This window comes from Thunnus thynnus, chromosome 10 (genome assembly GCF_963924715.1).
Source record: "Thunnus thynnus chromosome 10, fThuThy2.1, whole genome shotgun sequence".
NCBI lineage: Eukaryota > Metazoa > Chordata > Actinopteri > Scombriformes > Scombridae > Thunnus > Thunnus thynnus.
This window is the reverse complement of record NC_089526.1, coordinates 27,898,780-27,923,504: the sequence shown is the minus strand read 5'-3', so window position 1 is coordinate 27,923,504 and position 24,725 is coordinate 27,898,780. Positions and strand designations below refer to the sequence as shown.

At 40.8% G+C, this 24,725-nt stretch overlaps 1 protein-coding gene across 1 annotated transcript in view; it reads left to right on the top strand.

The window, feature by feature from the left end:
* Positions 1-24,486, top strand: part of klhl32 (kelch-like family member 32) — a 32,524-nt gene extending 8,038 nt beyond the window's left edge. Inside the window, exons 4-11 of the mRNA XM_067602345.1 lie at positions 4,159-4,266; positions 10,121-10,219; positions 12,715-12,930; positions 15,391-16,117; positions 16,295-16,353; positions 19,000-19,192; positions 21,194-21,288; positions 23,307-24,486. Coding sequence (XP_067458446.1) covers positions 4,159-4,266; positions 10,121-10,219; positions 12,715-12,930; positions 15,391-16,117; positions 16,295-16,353; positions 19,000-19,192; positions 21,194-21,288; positions 23,307-23,468 — 1,659 coding nt within the window. The 3' untranslated portion in view covers positions 23,469-24,486. The remainder of the gene's footprint in view (positions 1-4,158; positions 4,267-10,120; positions 10,220-12,714; positions 12,931-15,390; positions 16,118-16,294; positions 16,354-18,999; positions 19,193-21,193; positions 21,289-23,306) is intronic.
* Positions 24,487-24,725: the final 239 nt, after the last annotated feature.

Below are 24,725 nucleotides of genomic sequence, written 5' to 3'. Positions count from 1 at the left end.
GGGAAAAGTGCACCGATGAGATTTGATTTAGACACACTGAGCAGATTAGGAAGTAGAAATTAATCCCTCTTGAAAATGAGAGGCAGATTAAATATGTCCAAGTTGCCCAGGGATTATTCCTCCTGTGTGTGTGTGTGTGTGTGTGTTATTTTTACTTCTCTCTGAGGGTGGGCGAGTCACACTCCTCTCCTCCTTTTGTTCGTCCTCTTCACTTTTGTTCTCCTTTTGTTCTTTGGCTCCATTTTTTAAATACCGCTCTTTCAAGTCCCGACTGAGCCGAGCAACACTGTTGCTCCAACGCTGGGATTATTAGATCAGCTTGCTGCGGTAAGCAAGAAAACTCACTCCGCTCCCCTGTTTCTCTGTAGGGGCTTAACAAAATTATCTTCAGTTTGTCATCTGACTCCACCGCTGGGTTTCATATAATTCATTTACTGAGGAGATGAATGTGCCTTGTGTTGTGAATAGTGACTGTGTTCTCTCTACATCCCTGTTCCTCTTTCTTTCACACTCAGACAGACGAACACCCGCACACACATAGCGATGATTATAACACATTATCTAGCCCAGCGGACATGAGTGATTGTAATGAAATACCTGACCAAGCGTGAGTTGTTTACCTGGAAGTTGTCCTGAATGTGTCACCTGCCTCTTCCAGTGCTGTCACATTACTAAGACGTCTGGACAGCTCGGGGAGATACAAGTCAGTCACACCAGCATCACACACATACACGCACACACATGCAGAGACTCTCCTTGCTTTCTTTGTCATACAGAGAAATATTGCCCGCAAGCCCTGTAGTCAGGACAACTCATACCAAAAGCTATTATTGCCCCCCCCCCCCAAAAAAAACATTTCACACTGTATGTACAACTAGTGTTGCAAAGGACTCTGTCGTTGCTTTAACCGCTTTATGAAGACAACGCTATTTCAAGATGGATTGTACAATATTTAGACCAAATGCAGTACAGCTGATCACTCCTCTGTGCCTTCCCGCGTAGCTTGATTTGATAAAGTGAGCTAGAGTATATCGATCCCTGAGGGTAAATGTGGTGTCCAGTTTTCTGTATTGCACTTAGTGAATGGAATGACATACTGAGTACCGTACACTACAATGAAGTGCTGTGGGAAATATGCTTATTTGCTTTCGATACCACTCTCATATCTGTCCGTTCAATTTAAAGCCGGAGACAGGAGACAGTCAGTTTAGCTGATCATACAGACTGGTAACGGTGGGAAACAGCAAAACCTCTTTTCCACAAAGAAGTCTTCTTGGCAGTGACTTTCTTGAGCCTTGTCCCTGTAAGGTTGCTAGGCAACCTGTGGAAAAAATCCACAAAGTCACAGCTCACGGCCAAAAAATAGTCCAGCACATAACTGATTGTAAACCAACAACATGTAATTTTTACAATATGGTTTTTGTGTGGATTTATAAAATAAGATATAATGTGTTAATAAGCAAGCTTCAGAGGTGTTGTTGGCAGATGTTACCTTTGGACACAGCCAGGCTAGCTGTTTCCGGTCTTTATGCTAACCTAAAATAAACCTTAGTTTATGGGCTAGATAATGTGTTATAATCATCTCTATGTGTGTGCAGGTGTTCGTCTGTCTGAGTGTGCAAGAAAATGAATAAGGGTATTTCCCAAAATTTCAAACTTACCTTAACAAAGATAGGCTGCAAATCTGTACGGATGTAGGATTAGACATATATATGGGTTTGCAGATAAGATACACTGGTTATGGATGGGAAGACTTGAAGTTCAACTAAATGATGCATCATTTTGATTGAACCACACACAATATACCTAAATATCATCAGTAAAAGTAGCTGTGCTACTAGTCTGGATGTGGTTTCACTTGTTTTCCTACGTTTTCAAGAGAAAAAATTCTGTAACACACCCTGAATCCTTGTAAAATATGGTTATTTCTTGGCATGATAGGAGGCGAATTTGAAGATTAGTAATACTGGCACAAAATACTGGCCTCCAAAAAACACAGCAGTGAGCCTTGGGCATTGTAAGAGTTTTCCATGCAAGATATCACACTTTCTATGACATACTTGCCTGTAAATATAGCCTTTGAGAACCTAATATTTCACTCAGAAATAAAAACATGCTCACTGAATATTTAAGTATTTGGCTTGGTGCATGAGGGAGTCACACGTCCTCTCTGGTATGATCACACCAAGCAGACACACATAAATTCTGCTGGTAGGTCAGGCTAACTGCAGCACTGCACTCCCACTGCAGCATCATGTGAAAGGACTGCAGTGAGCGGGGCTCTGTGTCTCAATGTGTCTCTGGCTGGATCTATAGCCCAAGTCAGAGGAGCCATCCGTCACCACCAGCGTTCCTTCAGCTCTTCCACCAAGGTCAGGAGCATTCATGCTGGAGGCACACAGCTCTGCGAACACTCTCAATGTGCCGCCTCTAAATCTCATACGCAAACGCACATTAACACGGAGGTATCCACACGGAACATGCAAAGCGTAGGCAGTTTCTGCATCACGTGCACTCTATTTTTCACATCTCTATTCAACTTGCTGCGTTTTACAGTCGTGCAAACACTGACCACAGCTCAGCCACCATCACACCCCAGGTTTTGCCACAGGACTTCCTGTGCTCAGTGGACCAGTGGATTTTTAATTAGTGCAGTGGTGAATCAACAGGGCTGAGCTCTGAGGAGAGATGTGCAGGCCTTGGTTAAAACTCAACGTGGCCTCAAGTTGACCCTGTCTCATACATCACCCTCAATACAGAGGGACTCTTCGCCAGAGGAGGGGGTCGGTGCCTGTTTAAAGTTCATGTGTAACAAATGAAGTTATCAGCACTCACAATAAGTGTGTATCACTTTTTTAATGATGCACAGCAGCAAAAAAAAAGAAAAAAGGAAACGTTTCAACTCTAGGCTTTCCTCAACATTACTGAAAGAATTGTGGGTGTGACTCCTATTAAACAGCAGCCAGGAACCTGCTGGTGATTACAACAAGCTGATACAAAACATCCAAACAAGCGTAATCAAAAAAACAGTACTAATAAGTAAACAATAAGAAGAAAATTTAAGACAAGTCATGTGTGGCATTAATCAGGAAGAATTGGATGAGTTTTGGGAGGATGAATGTTGTTTTTGTGACAGAAAGTGATGCTACGTTAACTGGCCAGCCTCAGGGCCTTTGAGGATTATAATGTGGTTATACATCAGTCTCTGAGCAGAGATAGTGTGGAGGCGCACACTGCTACCGTGATTGAAAAGATACTTGAAATTGCAAGTTAACTAGATCACCATCCGGAGGCAAGGAAACTATTGGAAAGTGTGTATGGCAGCTGGAATCAGCTTTCAACAGCCATGTGTGCTGTTTTTTATCTCATTACAAGAGGGGAAATATAAACTATAACACTAAAGGCTTCACAAGCTTGCTGTCACAACTAAGAAGGCAGGGAGTAAAGGTGATCTTTATCATGGCCACATTTGACCCATCACCCTCCTCTCAGTCTTCCCTCTGCACTGCTGCGCTCTGCTGGTCGGCCCTGATCAATGGCTCTGTCATCCCCTCATGGTGTGACACCAGTCAATAGCTTTGATTAGCAAGCAGCAAGCTGGACTCACGCACAGCAGGGCCAGACTGCAGACGCCACGTCCGCCACTTTGATTTCACATGCAGGGTGGTGCGCACATGTGTTTGTATATGTGTGTGTGTGTTGGTGAGTATGCGTGACAGAAAGAGAGGAAGACAGAGAGGCTGTATAACAGAAAGTACTGATTGTGCTATTTATTTCTGCTGACCTCCGAGGCCCAGGCAGGCAAATCAATACAGAAGGGTTCTAGGATGTTGCGTCTGGCAGGTTTTGATTAACTATGATGCTGTTTTTTCTGCACATACACACACAAAACTTATTTCTCGGTCCGTCAAAGCTGTAACAACCTACAGATATTATAAGATCAGCCTACAGAGTCAACATTAAGGGACTGGCAGAACAAAGATGGATTGATTTTTTACACCACTGCCCATGATTACTGGTCAGTTTCAAAAGCAGTGTCTCAATGGCTTGGCTAGATGAAACATATTTTGTGATATGTGATACATTTACTATGTGTTCACCTTAAGAGTAAGTGGTATTCTCTCAGCTTACCTCCATGTTTTGGCTGTGTGTCATCAGGCCATGTTCAGCTTGTGCATGGTGGAGAGTGAGGCAGACGAAGTGACTCTGCAAGGAGTGACCAGCGTTGGCCTGAAGCACGCTTTGGACTTCGCCTACACTGGACAGGTGAGCATGAACAACAACCATCACATCGTTGAACAGTGAAAAGAGAAGAGCGTTGCCTACAGAGACTCAGACTTTATAAAAAATCAAAGAGAGTGATGTCATAGAACTTCCCACACTGTGCGATTGGCGAGTGATAGCAGGGAAATTTCCATTCAAAAACACCCTCACACCACAATGTAAAAATACTCTATTTGTTTGCTGTATAGTATATTATTGGATTATTGTTACTGGTGCATTGATGTATAAGCAGCATTTTAATGTTATCTGGTCAATGGGGAGCTTATTTTCACTAGTTTATATTGTTGGGTAGTTTAATCTACAACAATGCATCATATTTTATAAGTGACCGAATGGTTTGCATATAAAACTCTATCTGCATGTAACTAGTAAAAAGTGGTTTAATGTAACTAAGTACACTGATTCAAGTACTGTACTCAAGTACAAATTAAAGTTTTCCGTTTTATGTCACTTTATACTACCTGGCAAATATTGCTCTTTTTACTCCACTGTATTTATTTTACAGCTATACAAATTAAGATTTTACACACAAAACATGTGAAGAGCTTATAAAGTGCAATGCAAGGTTAAAGATAGGGCTGCAACTAACAGGTATTTTCATTATTGATCAATCTGCCGATTATTATCTTGATTCATCGCTGAATAGTTTTGTTAATAAAATATCAAAAAATGCTAAAAAATGGCCGTTATAATTTCCTGCTGCTCAAGTCTTTTTTTGTCCAACCAACAGTCCAAAACCCAAAGATATATACTACAGTACAGTTTACCATCATGTATGACAAAGAAAAGTACCAAATTCTCAGTTTTGAGGAGCTAGAATCAGCAAATATTTGGTATTTTTGCTTTAAAAATAGACCAAAACAATTATTTAATTATCAAAATAGTTGCCAATTAATTTTCTGCTGATTGACTAATCTACTACTTACTTGCTTGCTACACATTAATGCATTTGCATTCATGATGTAATAATACAATATATAACAGTATAACACTCACAGGGGCTATTCTCCTGCATTGAGATTTTTTACATTTGATACTTAAAGTACATTTTTTTCAATAATACATTTACTTAGGTAACATTTTCAATGCAGGACTTTCACAAAAGAGTACTATTACAGTGTGATGTTTTCATGTAAACGGCGTTTCTGCTTACATTGAAAACATATTGTTTGCATCCTTGAGGTCTAATACATCCTCCACCACTGCTAGTAACTAAAAACCACTTCAAAATATGTCACCAAAATGCATCAAAACATGGCTTTTGCAGATTACCACTTTAATCTCGACAGCATAAGCTTCTACTGCACAATGACTGTGGATACAGTGTCATCCAGGAGTGTGCGGGTATCGGATTTGACTAAAAATCAGTCTCTCCTCTGTTTGCTGTGGTCACACTACTGAACAATACTCTGGGACCCACCTACTGTAAGAAACATATTTAAATTCATGACAGCAAAAGAAAAAAGCACAGTATTACATTTCCATGCTGAAGCAGCGAGACATTCATGCGAGTTACGCCGTCGTCCTCGTCCTCTCGCCCCTTCAACGAAAAGTAAGTGTGTGATCGTTTCTAATAACCTTCCTTGACCCTCTTAATGTCAGCGATGTCCGGTCCAATAAGCAGCCGAGCGGCTTATGCAGTGTAGTGAGAGGCCAGGAACTTTGTAATTACTCCTAATTTTATTTCCACAGTGGAAATGAGCAGAGAGCAAGTTGGTTAGGCAGCGTAAGTAGGTCAACAGCAGGCTTGCAAGCCGCCCTGCTTTGGTTGGCTCCGCTCCTGTCTGCCCAGAGGAGATGATAACAGATGAGATGAGGGCAATATGCTTATCCCCACACCGTAAATAATGACCTACTAAAATCCTTCAGCCACATGTCATAGGCCAGCAGGGTGAGTGATGAGACATGCTGCCACAGGATGTTCTGAAATTTTTACTGCATGCCAGGACCACGCCAGATAACTCAATTAAACAACGTTCTGCAGTGCTACCACTTCTAGTTTTTGAGACCATAATTCTCCCTAGATTCTGGTTGCAAAACTGGAGTCAGTCATAATAGTTATGTTCTATCTCACAAGCATCTCCCTTCACTTTGTCTTCTCCTCCAGGTAAAAATCTGGCAAGCAGCAAGCGCAATAAACGTCGGTTTACACAAAAGCTTGCCACACTCCCACACTGAACCAGCCACGGTGTTATAAAACTGACTTCTGCTGTGTGAGGTTGAAGTGCTCTAACTGTAGTGGGTCTCTGGAGTGGACAGGAGAGCAGCATCTGAAGAGTGTTCACTTACAGTTATTACAGTTATTATTTTGGGTTGCCTTCATCGCTGCTTCCTGCTAGGATGTGGATTGAATCAAAGAATAAAAGAAAAAGTAATGTTTGTTGTTTTCGATCATTGGATGGTTCATCCATTAAAGGTAGTGGTGATGTTTAAAATAGGAGCGTTGCTTGAAGTTGAATTTTGATCTGATAGGTGATCCAAGAAATTAGTTTTCCTATTCTAAATCAAGCTCAATGCATACAGATCCTGATAACTGAAGCAAAGAGCCACTCACTGCTTCAACCATCTGAATATGTAAAGCTTATGGAAGCTCATAGGTATCTATGTCCTAGTGGTTAATTGGACCACTGCTCATGCCTGGCAGGAAACTATAATGTGATGAATGGGAATGTGCAGATGCAGCTCATTGCAGAGAAAAAAAAAACAAAGTATCGGCAAAGCTTGCTGGGAATTTTTCTAAGTGGTTGTACTTCCCTGGAAAATATTTTACCATTCTAAACAAATTGCTTGGTGATCAAACTGAATGAACTGTTTACATGAATGCTAAAGTGGTGGAATAATGTGCGTATTTACATGCAGCAAAGCATGTAATCAAGAACCAATGCTGACTAAAATGTTTTTCACACCCGTTACAATAAGTGGACAAACATGCACCGGGGAGAAAGCGGCACATTTGTATTCAGATTTGTTCTACCAAGATGAGAATCACAAGCTGCCTCTTCTGTTTTCAAAATCATAAATAACAAGTAAACTTTAGAAAAATGATACCCATGAGTGCTGCTAAACAGTGTTCAGCCCACTACTGTATCAACAGTAGTGAGAGGTAGGGGAGACAAATGATGAAGTCATTTTTCACACTTTTACTACTGATGCAGTCACGGCTCTGTGGCTATGTAGGACAGTACTGCTGAGTGGATTATCAGAGGTTTGCTCCTGCCCTTTAAAACCAAACTAAATTTCATTTGGAGCAGGTAGGTCCACTGTGTTAGAGGTAAGATGAGGTGTGTTTGGTCTGATTGGGTTATCATTTCAATGATTATTGGAATACTTAACTCCATGTGGTCCTTTAGAGTGTTTAGAATAGACACAGAACAGGACACTTTACCCTCCGCACAAAGTTATTACCTGGCTCTGCCCCTGTGAGGGAAGAAAATGCATTGGCTGTGTTACAGAGTTTATGTTGCATATGGATGGCTAATATGGTGGAAACAGAAGGAAGCTTTCAGCAGATAATTTTAGCTGCTGTTCTTTCAGTTAAACAGGAAGCATTTTGGCAGAATAAACGCTTTAATAACTGCCTGAATATGTTGCTTTGGCGAGAGGGTGATAATAGTGAATCAAGCATATTGGTCGAGTAATTCTTGTTATGCTGTGAAATCTGGCGCACTCATTTTCCATGTCTCTGTTGCGTCATCTAAAATATTTTTAAGCTTAGAGTGGTGAATAATTAGGAATAAAGTTAGAATTTTAACAGTAACTAAAATCATGAAAATCTAAAGTGTGAAATAAACAATATATTGACACAAAAAGGGAGAGATGAATTCCAGTATATTATATTATACTGCCTGGTTTTAAACTCAAGTGAGTTCAGCTTAGGCAGTATGACTTAACTCGTAAAGGTACAGTGTGTAAAATTTAGTGGCATCTAGTGGAAAAGACTTGGCAGAAATGGAATATAATATTCATAAGTAATTTTTTAATCATCGTATAATCACCTGAAAATAAGAATCATTGTGTTTTCGTTACCTTAGAATTAGACCTTTATATCTACATAGTGAGCGAGTCCTTTTCCACGGAGGCCGCCATGTTGCATCGCCATGTTTCTACAGTAGCCCAGAACTGACAAACCAAACACTGGCTCTAGAGAGGGCCTTTCGCATCTTTTGCGAGTTTCGCAGCTACCGTAGGTTCTCCTATGTGCTTGGAAAGGGAAGGGGAGGGGGAGGTGTATTCAGTTGTTTGCAACCTCACTGCTAGATGCCACTAAATCCTACACACTTGTCCTTTAAATAAATCCCCAAAACACATTATTCCAATTTTTATCACTCTCAGATGCCAAGAAGAAGAGTCTATACAGTCATGCTAGTGACCATGTGAGGCTTAAGCACAATGGTGCTTTGAGCTAAAGGCTAATGTGAGCATGCTAACAAGCTCACTCTAATTTTTGGTTTAACTTGCTTTTCTTATTATTTCACCTCTTAGGAATTTGAATTTCTTCAAATGAAACATATTAAGAACTAACAAGACTAAGAGTTTACAGCCAGTGAGGCTACTTAGGCTTTGGACCGAATTCTAATGTCAGAATGCTAACATAGATGATGTTAACATGCTGATGTTTAGCAGGTATAATTTACAGGGTGTTAGCATGGTAACATTTGCTAATAAACACTCTAGCACTAAACACTCAGTGTAGGCTGAGGCTGATGGGGAATGTTTTGCAGATGTTTGGTCATAAACCAGTGTTGGACAAATAACATTTTTTTTGACAAATTATGGCACTAAATGAAAAGTTAAGGGATCACCAAAGTGATTACAGTTCATCTGTAGGGGGACATGAATGTGCGTTCCAAGGTTCATGGCAATTCATCTAATAGTTGTTGGGATATTTCACCAAAAACCACAAATGTAAACCTCATGGAGACACTAAAGGATAAGGGGACCACCAAAATTGTCAGGATTCATGAATGGCTTTACAAATTTTCATGGCAGTTATTGATATTTCAGTCTGGAACCAACAGGCCAACATTGCCATTACTAGAGCCCTATTAAGGTTGCAATAAATTTTATTTTCAAAATGTATTAATATCTTTTAATGGGGCCTTATATACTTATACATATTGTGTGTTACATATAGACTACTGTATTTGCTCAATGACTGGCTCTAGTCAGTACTGTAATCACACAGATTCACTGTCTTGTAGGCAGTGCAAAATGGTTTTGTGCTTTGCTTTTGCTGTCATGCTCATGTTGAGACAGCATTGTCATACTGCAGGTATATTATCCTCATCAGAGTTTCTGTCATCAGAAACCTTCCATATAAACAAAGACATTAACTTCTTTATCCTTTTCTCTGTGTTGAGTTATTGTATCAATTACACATTGTGCCAGGTTAAGGCAATCTTACAGGAAAAAAACAAGATTACCTGCTCTTACCTGATACTGCAGACCATGAATAAAAAAAACAATGATTTTAAACTAATTTTACATTTTGATGCCAGAAAAAAGTGTGAGGAATAATAATGAGTTGAGGGCTTAATTCAATAAAATAAATGAAGCAGAAGCAGGGTGTAATGCGGTTTGATGTCTTCAAACACCCAATGTATGCAATTAAGAGTTAATATTACATGTGTGATGCCCACTTATAAACATGTAGACAACATTCACAATGATGTACCGTTTTCTACACAATTTCATCGCTCTAAATGATAAATAAACTAAAACTACAAAGCTTTAAAAATCAATGTGTCTGAAAACTACCAACAACACAACTGCAGTGAAACTGAACCTAAACTTAGAAAATAAAAAAAAGAAACCTTTGTTCATCTCCTCTGGTCAGATTCTGCTGGAGCCAGCGGTGATCCAGGATGTCCTGTCTGCAGGCAGCCACCTTCAGCTGCTGGAGCTCCTCAGCCTCTGCTCCCACTACCTCATCCAGGTACACACATACACACACACACACACACACACACACATACACACACAGCACTGTCCTTGTGTGAGACAGAGACATAATAAGAGGAATAACCGCTTCACACTACAGGGTTCCCATCAGGTTAATGGAAATCTTGTAATATTGAGTGTTAGAGGTGTGCTCCACTCGGAAACAGTCAGGTGATTTGATCCTGTCTGTGGGAAGTATCAAGGAAATTTACAAATGGGACACTTAACCTGAAGAGGAAGTGGAATATTATGACTTATTTCACACTTTTATTGTACTATTATCAGAAGACAGCTCTAAACTGTACTAGAAACTAGGTACTACTGTATTCCCTTTCAGACAAACAACAGAACAGCACAGACAAAGATTTACAGGTTAATGGAGGTTATGTAAATTTACATTGAGGTTGTGGTGAATATATTGATACTAACTAGCAGCTGCTTAATCTTTATGAACAAATCACTGACATGGCTTCTCTATCTTTTCACCAGTAATGGAGTAAATGAGTAAAAGCCAAGATGACTGGACAGACCCAGGCGAGCTGTTTCCCCATGCTTCCGATCTTTATGCTAAGCTAGGCTAACTGCCTCCAGGCTCATCACTTCATATTGAACATACAGACACGAGACTGGTATCAGTCTTCTCATCTAACTGTCTGCAAGAAAGAGTATTTCCCTAATTCATGTATCAAAAAAGTGCTAGAATCATTCACATTTAACAATGTCCAATTTGCTGCAATCATTAATGGTCTAGTGTGTGTCCTCCTACACAGGGAGGTTAAAGGTTAGAGTCAGCTTAAGAACAGAAGCCCTTGAGGGGAATATGTTCAGTGTGTTGCTCAAGTGCACTTCAGTGTGTGGGGGATGCTTGTCAAGGCTAAGGTTCCGGAGTCCATGCTAGATTTCTCCTCAAGAACTAGGCCACCCTGCCGCTAATTTTGTGTATTTTATCACTAAGACCTAGATGGATCTTTTGGGACAGTGGCAATGTCAGCCTTCTGTCCTCTGGGTACACAACCAAAAGCTGCAGGAGATGAAGAGAGTGAGGTTGTTGCAGAGCAGAATCACTCTGAGATTGATACACAGTCCTATATGTTTCAGTTCTTCTAATAAATGCATACTCTACAGTACAGTACTAATTACTTACTCTTACATCTAGTGCATGACCATGGTATCCTTAAATGTAATCTTTTTATTCTGTATTTTACCATCCTTGTCTTTACACAGTTGCATCACAATATTAAACGTTGCTCTAATGCACCATCTAGTGGCTACAAAGACCTCACTCCTGTTGGTTTGTATTAATGGCCAGTCCATATCTCATTATAAACAAAACAGCTAACTCCTGAATAAGTCGATGTGTTTTCTGTTTGATTGTCTCAGCTCATATCAGCTGACTGCTATATTTGCTATTTGGTTAGAGTGCATAGTAGAAGGTGAGGCCAGATCATTAACATTGATTTCCCAGCGCACACTGAGCCAATACTGGCTTTAAAAATCAGATATATCAGCCAGTCACTATCATCCACCTCCGATATGATGGATACTGATGTGCAGAATTCAGTTAATTGAATATTGAATAACTGATCAATACTACACTTGCTGTGTATAGTACCATAAGTACTTTATCTGAATTGATTCTGATGAGACATTTTGACTGGTATGTATGCGTGATTGTTGTCATTTGTATCATCATCAATGTCATTTTTAATGAAGACCTTCAATGTCCTCTGCTTTAAATCCAGATTCAGAGGCTTTTCCACCCTAAAACTCATACTAGTAATTGTATTATTATTATTATTATTATTATTATTATTGGTTAAATAGTGAAAATGAAATGTAATGAATTTCTGTGCAAAATATCTGCTGAGTGATCAATGGAGGTTATTATTACAGGTTCAACAGTGGTGTGTATGTACTGTATGTGCTGAGGGACTGCCAGAAGATGGCAGTCTTATTCCACTAGTCTGAGTTCATTTTGTTTTATTTATCTCATGCTTCTCTCCCTCATTGGTTTGTCATTTAACTATGAAATTGAAATCAACTCACAATTAATGTTTATACTGTACATTTGTGGCTTGTAGAGTACATTTATACATAATATATGTTCGGTAAATGGGATCGTGTGTATGTTAAGTTAATTTTTGCCTAAATATACTGCTCTTAATGGAACTGTAATATTTAGGGGATGTCATCTTCTGCTGTTTGTACGTACTGAGAGGATGTCTAAAGGAAAAAACATAATGGGAGCTGGATCTAGATCATGCAAATTTTAAAGAGGAGGAGTGGTAACTGTTGCTGTTTCTCAGATTTACTAAAACGGGAATTCAGATGACATGTGTTTGCCAGTAGCATTCTTTGATGGACTCCCAGAAATCCGCATAGGCAAAAATTCATCTTTATCAAGGGTCACATGATCTGACAACTTTCTCAGAACCCTTTCAACTAATTTCTATGCATACATCCACATGTATATGTATCTGTCCCTTGCAGGAACTGAGCAGTGTGAACTACCTGGAGCTGTACCGTGTGGCTGACTTGTTCCACCTCCCCGCCTTAGAGGAGGCTGTGGTGGGCTTCCTGGTGGAGCACCTGTCTGAGTTGAGCCAGAGCCGGCAGGACGAGGCCTTGCAGCTGCCTTACAGCCTCCTTAGGGAGGTGCTGAAGAGCGACCGCCTCACCTCCTTGAGTGAGGAGGAGATATGGAAGGTATTGGAAGTGTGTGTTTGTGTGTGTGTGTGTGTGTGTGTGTGTGTGTGTGTTCGGGTATAAACACTGACCTTGTCAGGGCCAGTATTCCTCATGGGGACCAAAGCCTGGTCCTAATGAGGCAAAACATCATTTCTGAGGTCCTGGTTAAGGTTAGTGGTAAGGTGTAAACTGAGGTTATGGTTAAGGTTAAGGTTAGGGTTAGGATTAGGCTGTCCACAATGAATGGAAGTCAATGCAATTCCTAACAAGGATAGCTGCACAAACTTGTGCGTGTATGTGTGTGTGGTCACAAGTTTTCTGTGCAAGACGCAAGGGGAGGAGGTACGCTATTTTGGTGTTAAATTGTAGTGTTAGGGTAATATTTTGATGAAAAATAAAGTGAGAAACAATCATCTCAGCTTGTAAATTTGAACAAATTGCATCTTGGCACGAAGCTAGTATATAACACACACACACACACACACACACACACACACACACACACACATACAAAAATGCATGACACAATATATAGCAAACACAGATAAGTAAACAATAAATTAAACACTGCCATCTGCATCTCATATACTGTTTGTTTATATTAATGAGGATATGCAATTGGAAAGGTCTGTTTCTGACTCTGTGTGCACGTGTATGTGTGTGTGTGTGTGTGATAGACTGTTAGTCCATGCATCCATGTGAGCGTGCATGCGTGTGTGTGTGTGTGTGTGTTCATGCTTGATGAACTGCCGAGGTGTGTGGAGACTGTGGAGTGAAGCGGCAGTGCGGGGTGGGGACTTGCCGTTTTGACTGTTCATTTGCACCAATCAGCCTCCCGCCCTCCCCCCTGGTCTCTCTCCCTTTCTGTCTTTCCCCCCTTCTCTTCTCTGATTAGGCCCACCGCGGCTCCATCAGGGCCCCAATCCCCCAGCTGTCACTCGGCTGCCCGTCTGATTGAAAACAATCAGGCCTCTGATGGCACAATTACCCTGACCCTTTAGCCAGCCGCCGCCGCCATAATCAGCCTCTGATTAGGCTGCTTTGGGCCTCCTTCACTTCGCCCAGAAGGTTAATTTGGGCATCAGACGGAAGCCAACGGCAAGCGGGGGCCGTCGTCCGAAAGGGTGGTAGGGTGGGGGATGGAGTGGGGGGGGTCGGCTGGACTGATATAGCTTGGCCGTCAATCATCGTCACTCAGAGTTTTCTTAGAGTCTCTCACGCTCTGGAAATCACATTTTCTCTGGCTTTGTTTTTTTCCCCTCTCTCTTCTTTCTTGCCGTCCTTAGCTCTGCCTTCATGTACCCCCTCCCCCCACCCGCCCCCACCCCTCCTCTCTCCCTCACTATCTCTTTCCCTCACTCTCTCCTTTTCACACACACAGACACACTCTCTCCCTCTCTCGCACTTTCGCTTTCAGCGCGGAGGGGAAGGAGGGAGAAGGAGTTGATTTATTCTGTGCCCCGAGGAAGTTGTGTGATGCAGCGTGACCTTCACAGTCAGCTGCCGTAGTGCACACGCGCACGCACACACTCACATAGAGTCGGGCACACACTGTCACTTCAGAGCTATGAGGAGGAGAGAGGCGGGGTGAGCGATTGAGAAAGGGAGGTAGAGACAGGAGAGTGGCACAGATACCGCAAAATGACAGAATCCTGACTTGCATGTTTGTTGCATTTTCACACCTTCAGAGTGGATTGAAGGGGAAATAAAGGAAAAGCCAACATAATGTTCATACTGAGCATTTGTACATACTTCATACACCAGAATCTGTGTTTTGATTTCTGTTGCGACACTGTAAATTTAGTCTGATTTGTCCGAAAACAATATATCGACCACCCTTATTGGCTTTAAAAAGTTTCCTGTACTAAGTCCTCTGTCTCTACACAGCCTAATTTAAAAACATGTTGTTCTCCTGATAATGGTATCAGTGATCTCCAGTCATCTCGTCCACATTCACACTTCGCCGCAGCTAAATAACCTTCCACTGCTCTCAAGTTCAATTAAATCCCTTCTCTGCAACCCAGTTCGCTTGCATTAAACAAAGGAGTGTGCCTGTGGATATTTACAGTCTGTATATTGAATGCTCCCGATTAATAAATGCTTGTGTGTGTGTGTGTGTGTGTGTGTGTTGGCAAGTATGGATGCAGTGTTGGCTTGCCTCAGTCTTGCCATAATAGCCTTTAGGTGTCTAGAAAAATGATTATGATTAGCAGTCCTCCACTTGCTTTTTTCTCAGATTCTCTCCTTTACCGCTATTGTTTTCTCCCCCGCATGTTTTCTCCCTTCTCACTCTTATCTGTCATTCTGACTCTCTTACTTCCTTTTCCTTTCTTATTGTACCCTTCATTCTTCTCTTTCCCTCCGTACCCTCATTCCTGCCTCATTCTCTCTATGTTCTTATCTTTTTGTTTCGCCCCATCGCAACTGTTCCTTTTTTCCAATCACAATTTTTATCTCCTTTTCTCTGTCTGTCCTCAGTTTGTTGTTCTGTGGTTGGAACATGACTGTCGTTACCAGTACACAGAGGATCTTCTACAACACGTCCGCTATGGCCTGATGGACGTCCCCACCCTGCACCACCTCGCCCGAAGCCACCCTCTGGTTCAGTCCAGCCCCACCGCTGCCGCCCTGGTGGAGGAGGCCCTGGACTACCACCATGCCACCTTCTCCCAACCCCTCCACCAGTCTGCCCGCACCAGGCCTCGCTTCCAGTCCCTCACCCTCTACATAGCCGGTGGGCGGAAGCGGGAGGTGAGCAGAGTCAGGGAGCTGCGCTACTTTAACCCGGCTGCACAGGAGCATGTACGTGTGGCAGGCGGGTCGAACTGGAGCGAGCTGGCGCCCATGCCCACCGGGCGCAGCCATCACTGTGTGGCTGTAATGGGGAACTTCCTGTTTGTTGTGGGCGGGGAGGTGGAGCACGCCACCGGGAGGACGTGTGCGGTAAGAACTGCCTGTCGATATGACCCCAGGGGTAACCGCTGGGCTGAGATTGCCCCCATGAAGGCGTGCAGAGAACACTTTGTCCTGGGAGCTCTGGGTCAGTTCCTGTACGCAGTGGGGGGCAGGAATGAGCTGAGACAGGTGCTGCCCTCAGTGGAGCGGTACTGTCCCAAGAGGAATAAATGGATGTTTGTCCAACCCTTCGACCGTTCACTGTCCTGCCACGCCGGCTGTGTGGCGGAAAACCTGCTCTGGGTCTCAGGTACACACTGATGGGGAAGGACTCAAGATACAGTACAGACACTCTCACATATTACTTTTACCTTGATTTTACACATACATATACATGCATAAACACACACTGGACATTTATTTCAGACACACACTGCTGCATTTCCTCTCTGCTAAAAGCCCAGAGTGTTGTTCCTTTGTGTTACAGGTGGTGTGACAAACACAGCTCAGTACCAGAATCGGCTGATGGTGTATGACCCAGAACAGGTAACGATGGAGTGATGAGATCTTACACTTTGTTTCAGTGTGTTTTACAATACTGTTGAGGAAATGCTATATCAACAATTTTATGTTTTTAAACCTATTTAGTACACATATACAGACACAACAGATATATATCTGTTGACCATTTTCCAAAGCATGCTGTAATGTTTCAGATTTTTAATGTGTATATTATACCTTCCAGGTAGTCATAGCTTCGCAGTCATTTCCATACAATATGAAAGTCAGCTATCTGACATGAATATTCTCTTTTCAGTATTTTTATTTTTAAGGCGAACTCCACCAATTTTACACATCAAAGTCTGTTTACAGGTCTTATAGGGAGAATTACTGCATATGTGAAAGAAAATTGACCTTTTTTGGCTCCAGAGGGAGCACAAAGTCTGATAAATTGCCTAAAGTAATGACACTTGGTTGGGGTTGAAGACCACAAGTTTGAAAATGAACAAGAATTTGGTGGTGTGGAGTTAGAAAGAAGTGAGGTTTCCAGACCTCTGTAGCCCTACATGACAATGTGTAATGTGAAAGGAATCACTCGTAGTGACGAACCCACAGAGAATTATCCCCCAAATTATTCACTCTCACTGCTCTCACCAGTTTCCAACCGCACCTGTTCTCAATGAGAAAATTCTGAAAAATGCAAAACACCTGCCGAGCATCAGAAGGTACACAAAGTTAATGATTAGATGAAGAATTTAGCAGATGAAGCAGATATTTTCTTCAGGAGTCAGTGGAGACCAAAGCTAGAGCTAAAAGGAGGGTAAATATTGGACTTATATTCACCAGGTGTCCAGAGACGCAACTTTAAACTAATGCTAATGTTGGCCTGTGTCTGCTAGATGTGTCAGTAGGTAACTACTTACTAACATATAACTTAACAAGATAATACTACTATATGTCAATGTTGTGTTTTCAGCTTGTTGTGCTATCCCAAGGTAGCCAAAAAATCAATCAGTGCAGGTTTTAAAGTATTTTTCTTGTCTCCCAGGCAGCCATTAACTTTCATTCAATGGTGTACATATAGTTTATAGGTCATCAATAACAACAATAATGATGTTCCTCTCAATACAACGAGGGCTGCTTGAGTTTAGACCCTGCTCTCCCTTCTCCATGCACCTTGCAAGTAGGTGAATTTGTGCTAGAATCTCCTACGCTAATTCATTTCTGTACAGTCTGCTCTCAGGCTTGAAACTTGCTTGAGCAACCCTCCATGTTACAAATAATATATTATGTGTCTCCACATTGTAATTCTACCACTTCTATCGACATGTTGTTTACTGTACATTCTATCACATGTCTGTCAGTCCTGGAAGAGCTTTTGAGCCTGCGTTCATTTTTGTCAAACTTATATGATTTTTATGGGGTGCATACTTTTTTAAAACAATTTGCACTTGAACTGCATTACCATGTAACAATAATGGATCTTTGCGGAACATTAATGCAGACCTTATGTTCACCGTGATGGATTACACAACAGGCAGGTGTCAAGAATCTGCTAATTAATTTTCACACCATATGGAAATTAATGGAAACCAATGGCATCCTGGAAAAAAAAAAGGAAAACTACATTAAAAAAATCTGAAGCTCTAGAGCATTCTTAATAGCATTCATGATCAGCACTTATACATATACACAATATACATTTGTACAGTATGCAGTAACAAATTGTAGTTATGGAGCTAAAACTTGTAAAAGAACTCCTGGTCTTTAAATAGGAATCCTTGTAAAATTACACATACAAGGTTTTAACTATATATCCTAAAATACAAACTGAATAAACATATTTCTAACTGTCTTGTTGCACCTTTTCAGCGGAGCATAAAAATTGATTTAATTAAATATCATTTCTAAACCTGCAGTATTCACACACAGCTCACTACAGTGGAATGCAGTTTCTGTTTGTGTATGTATATGAGCCAGCTGTTAAAGAAGCCTGGATCTCAGTTAGGCTGTATATAGTATGGAGGTATGCAGTGTGTATATGTGTAAGGTGCACATCCATATGGGTCTGTGTTTGTACATGTCGGCGTGGAAGCGAGGGAACGAAGAAGCGAGTGAAAGAGAGAGGGAGAGAGTCTCATTTGTATTCACCATGAATCTACATTCACCTGCCAGAGCAACAGCAACCCCCCACCCACTCTACCCTCAACAGATGGCCACCCGTCAGCTCCCAGCAGACACACACACACACACGTACACACTCTCATTCTCTGCCTCATTCAAGCACACTCTCTCTCTCACACACGCGCTAACACACACACACTGACACAAAATAAGCTGCGACACACTTAGTGAAATGAGCAGGGATCCTCGGTGTAAAATGGAGTGGCTGAAACATATGATTAGAAATAGGGAGGGAAGTCATTAGTACAAACCAGAGCTCCAGTGTCACGTTATTTATCTAGCACTGAGCATACATCAATTACCCATGCATGGATATGCTTAAATATTAATCTTCTTATTCATCCTCCTTCCCTTCCCACCCTCTCTGTTTCTCTCTCCCTCCCTCTCCCACTACATCTCACCTCCTTCTCATCTGCATCGCATCATTTTCTCTCTTCTTTCTTCCCCTTCCATCTGCTTCAACCCTTCATTCACTCTCCACCACCTCCACCTCCACCTCCTCTTCAGGACCAGTGGTTGGCCCGCAGTCCCATGTTGCAGAGGCGCGTTTACCACGTCATGGCGGCGGTGAGGAGGCAGCTCTATGTGCTCGGGGGGAACGACCTGGACTACAACAACGACCGCATCCTGGTGCGCCACATCGACTCCTACAACATGGATCTGGACCAGTGGACGCGCTGCTCCTTCAGCCTCCTCACGGGTGGGCAAAGTGAAGGAACCTCACATGTGAACATGCATAACACACATAAATTCATGCTTAAAATGCATTGAGAGGATTAATAGGCTGATAGCATACAACTGATCGACTCTCTGGGCCCTGATTATTGATAGTTTGACACAGGCCTGGATTATTTAGTTAAACCTATCTGGAGTTGTTGTCATAGCAACAAGTCCTAAAACCCAAACCTGCAAAAATAACAGGATTAGAACTAAGACTTTTTTTAGGGTGAACCTCCATATATGAACTTATTTTCAGATACAAATGACTCCTTAGAGGTATCATGAAGTAATGTTACAGTAATGTAATTATGATTTTGATGCAGGTTATTGAGAAACCATTAAGATGTGTTGGCTAAATTATCATAATTTAATTTCATTTTAAATGAAGTGTCCAGTGACAACCACGTATCTCCAATTTTGGTGATTTTGAATTTTTCAGATAAACTGAAGGATGTTTATGTTCCTTTATGGGTTGAGAAAATTCCACAACTTCTTAAACAACAGTAAATAAACCATTTTAAAACCAATTGGATTATCTGCAAAATGCATTGTCACAAAGTATATTATAACTCGAGAAATGTGGTTCTCACAGGACAATGAAGCACAAAACGAAGAATAAAAAATACATTTAAAAAAGAGCCAACATTGATTTGGTGTGGCATTCTATGAGCAAAAAACATAAACTCAATAAAACCTTTCTGACTGTTAAAAGACCAACAGAACCAGAAAACATATTTAACTTCATTGCTATGATGGGAATTTGCCATTTAAGCTTTAAAAGCTATGAATTGTACTTGCATCACAAATACAAACTTTCTATACTTGGATTGAAACAGTAAACTAATAGTACTCCGAAGAAGGCTTACATATTTTAGGTTAATGCTATCATTCAGATGGACTACTGAGCACATCGTATAAAAAAATGGCTTATAGTATTAAATCTGCTTAATTGGGCACACAACACAGCTCCATTCACTTGTAAAAACTAATTGTATAAGTGATGGCTGACTCTTGCTGTCACCTTATGTGACTTCTGTGTATCGCAGTCCCTAAAATTCAAAGTTATACCTCACTGCCATCTTGAGATGACAAAAGATAAAATTGCCCAGTGCAGTGCAGCTCTTGAACTTTCTCTTGGAAATGACCGACCTTTTTAATTGGTATTAGCAACAGAAGGCTATAAATACCTCTCAAGGTTTCTATTAAAGGCCCTGAAAACAAAATTTCTCAATCAGAATCAGTGGGGTCTGACATTAACGCACAGTTTTCTGCCAAAGTTGGAAGTTTTTGGTTAATTCACTTGAGACATTTAGCTGTGAATATTCAGTGTTACATCAACGTACTTAAAGATTTGAAACTAAGGGGCTTTGATGCCAGTTTATCATGAACATAATGTATTTTCATACTGTATGTCTTACTTGTAAAACAAAGATAATGTACTTTATCTTCTTCTCATTACATAAAAAAAATAACACATAATGCGTCCCTGCTGGTTGTGAGTAGGTGGTAGGATGATTTACAATGAAAATACATTTATTCTTACTTTGGACCTGTGGGCATGCTGCATCTTTAGCCTCCAGTCTGGTGGAGGTGGGATGGAGTACAGGCACTGGGGACACAATCTACCATGTATATATATACACTGCAGGATGTGGTCATATATACCTGATTTCATGTTGTATGCAGTGAAAGCTCACAAGGTTTAAAGTTCAGCTGACTTTACTACTCCTCCTGTATGACTTTCCTCTTTTGTGCTGTACTTGGATCTGTTCTTCATATTATGTCTGGAAAAGTTGAAGACAAAGTCACAGGAAAGAGAACAGGAACTCAATCTTGGCTCTCCAAACACCCCCTCCTCCCTTAACTCCCCACCTTTCTCCATTTATCTCTCTCACTGCCTCTCGGGGGATGTGGAAGTCATATTGTCAGAATGCCCTCTGCTTGGCACAGTGAAGCATTGTGTCGGCTCTGTCCTCCTCAGGTCAAAATGAGTCCGGAGTGGCGGTGCACGATGACAGGATCTATGTGGTTGGAGGATACTCCATTTGGACCAACGAGCCTCTGGCATGCATTCAGGTGAGAGATGTGACAGTTGTGACACCTCAGAGTGATCAGATAAATTGATGTGAATTCTATTGATAATATGCTCATACAGTGAAGTGGAACAGCAGCACACTATCCATAAAACAGACACTGAATTGAATTACACCATGGGTCTTGCATTGTTTAACAATGGGCCAGGGCCCAGACAGTTTCTGGGAAGAGAACCAGTCTTTATTGTTTTCCATCAGCCTCGACCTACAGGTGAAGATTAAATGTTATAAATTTAAAACAAGCAGAAGAAGAGGTCTCTAACAGGTGTCTAACGATGCTGAAAATATTTGTTTTAATTCAGCCTTCAAGTTAAGCACACATGATCTAGCAAAATTACCTTTTTGTTTCACACGTGGCATGGTTCTTGGGGTGGAGATGTCAGTTGCTCCACCATTTCGGTCCAGAGTGAAATATTTCAACAATTGTAAGATGGATTGTCATGAAATTTTGTACATCCTACTGACTTTGGCGATCTCCTGAATTTTCCAGTAGTGACACCATGACATTGACATTTGTGGTTTTTAGTGAAATCTATCTACAACTATTAGATGGATTGCCATGGAATTTGGCATGTTATGGAAAAATTCTGATGTGTTATCCATTGCTCGGCATTCCTTCCACAAAAGCACAGACATTTATATGTGCCCCTCAGGATGAATTGAAATAATTTTAGTGATCCCCTGACTTTTCATCTAGTGTTATCATCAGGTCAAAAATTTTAATTTGTTCAGTACTTTGGTTTTGACTGAATACCTACAAAACTAATGACATTTCCACCAGACTCAGCTAAACCTTTGTGGTTATTGCTAATTAGCAAATATCAGTTGAACATGGTAAACATAAAGTCGCATGTTAGCATTGTCACTGTGCTGATGTTTAGCATTTAGCTCAAAGTACTGCTGTGCCTACTTACAGATTCACATACAGAGCCACTAGCATGGCTGTAGACTCTTCCTTAGTCTTATTCACCAAAAATATGACTGTAAGGTGACAAAGCATGGATTCAATCACATTGTAAAAAAGTGACTTGTCTAATGTACTTTTCCCGTCCCTGCCTGATTTCGACTCCATTTTCTTAAGGTAACAAGCAAAATTGGTATCAAGAATGTGCTTATGCATACAATATTCCATGAATCACTCAACATACATTAAAGCTAACTTTAACAGAGAATGGTTAAACATTATGTAAAACACAATCCACTTCCACCAGTTTCAGTTAGTGGAGAGAATTCATTAATCCAAAGATAAAACATTTGCAGAATGGGGGAGCAGAATATGGGCATTGTTATTACTGATGTGATAATTCAATGCTAGGGCTCACTTTCAAATATTTTGGAATTGTCCAATAATCCAATTTGTTGGATAGAACTACAGTAGGAAGGGAAATAAAGTCAATACTGGGTTTAGAGATTGAGGATGGTTTGTTTTTTAATATTGGAAAAAATGGTTACTGCACTTGAATACTGTATGAATATTGTAGAATAGAGAAGCATAATAACACTTTATCCACTCTGACCCTATTGTGTGGTTTATCTTGTCACCTTTTGCAAGCTTTGTGTAAGATTGCATTTTAGTCAATATTATTATTGTTTCATGTATTTCCTCCTTCTCTACTTTATAAATGTAGGGATGATTATTGTAGGAATTGTATGCATAATGGACAGGTGAATTCTGGGTGTTTCTACAAGGCCAGTTCTTTCATTAGAATACCAGATTTGGAGTACAAGGTGTTGTAATAGACTTGAAGTGGCCTTAATTTAACACCCCAACCCCCTTTGTTATTTTTTGTCAATTTTGTTAAATTTTCTTAAGTTAATTTTTTCTCTTGGGCAACTAGTGTGACCAATGTCTTCAAACTTAGAATTTTATTGATTAATTCACGTGTATATCTGAGAAGGAAACTGGGAACGTATGTACAGTGTTTTGTGATTTTATAAACTTGATTAAAGGTTATGAGGAGAAATGTTCTCAATTTTCTTCAACAAATTTCCTCTTTCCAGGTGCTGGATCTGAGCACTGAGGGGAAGGAGGAGGTTTTCTACGGTCCAACATTGCCATTCGCCTCCAATGGGATAGCAACTTGTTTCCTCCCTGCTCCCTACTTCACCTGCCCAAACCTACAGACACTCCAAGTACCTCATCACAGGATAGGTGCTGTTTAAATCACAGATGCAGAAAACATCACAACACTTGAAAACATATAACCAGAGAGGATGGAGGACCATCATCTTTGGAACGTCAGTATTTGCAAACATGACCGACAAAAATGAAGCTAATCATAGTAATCATTCTGGAGCCTGCCGTCTCCGTCACACGAGTGTACAGGGGATTTCTTTGAGACCCAAACGTAATAACAATACTTTCCTGATCTACAAGAGCCGTGCTATTCTGCAAGCTGCTGGGAAACCTGTTGTATTTCCCCAAAGACTGAGGTACCTGTCCTGCTGTCCAGGAAGTGAAGACACGATGAGCAAGTTAAGAAAAATGGCTCCAGAGGGATCAGAATTCCCAAAGCAGACAGAAAGAAAATGCCAATCCTTATACCAATTAAGTGACTTGTTGTCAGCAGACATACACTACTCTCACCTCAGTGGAAGCCAGACTGAATTTTCCTCAAGGGTTTAAAGAATCTTTCCTTTTGGTAACCCATTATAGGGCTGTTGGAGCTTTTCTCGCTAAAACCATCATATAACATTTCCATCAAACCTGAAAAACATCCAGGACAAAGCCTGCTTTCTCACTGACTCACACTAGAAGATGAAATTACAGATAGGGGTAACAGGTGTCAAAAGAAGCTAATCTTTGCATAAAAGACCATGTAATTCTTTTATCTTAAATAAGGTAAACTACTTGACTTTCCTGCAACAGCAGTGACATACTACTGTATGTGTGTGTTATTGAACTGTGTAAGTGAGCGTGAGATTTTTATAATGCTCAGGACCTAAGACTGTTTATGTTCCAATGAATGTCTGCTCATTGTTATCATTCAGAGAATATCTGCTGAATATTCTCCAAAGTGTGTAAACGCTAATAACACTGTATCATGCTGATATTCAAAAACAATGTTTTACTTTGACATAAAAAGAGAAAACGTGATCCCTGCACTTCCCTCATCCGTCCAAAACAATGTGTCGAGACAATACATGAAGTTTTCCAAATAAAAGATGCTACATAAGTAAATTGCAATGGAATGTGTTTTATGAATACTATTAATATCTCTGTCAAAAAGAGTGATACAATAGATAATTGAACACTAACTCAAGGCATTACCTCTACTTCTTTCCTTCTGCATAAATTCTCCAACAACCCCATACTGTTGGAGAAAAGGAATGCAGTGCAGCAGAAAGCTCGTGTGAAGGGATGCATTGCAGTTTGATGAGGCTGGAAAATGACTAGCAATGACAGAAAATGGGACTTGG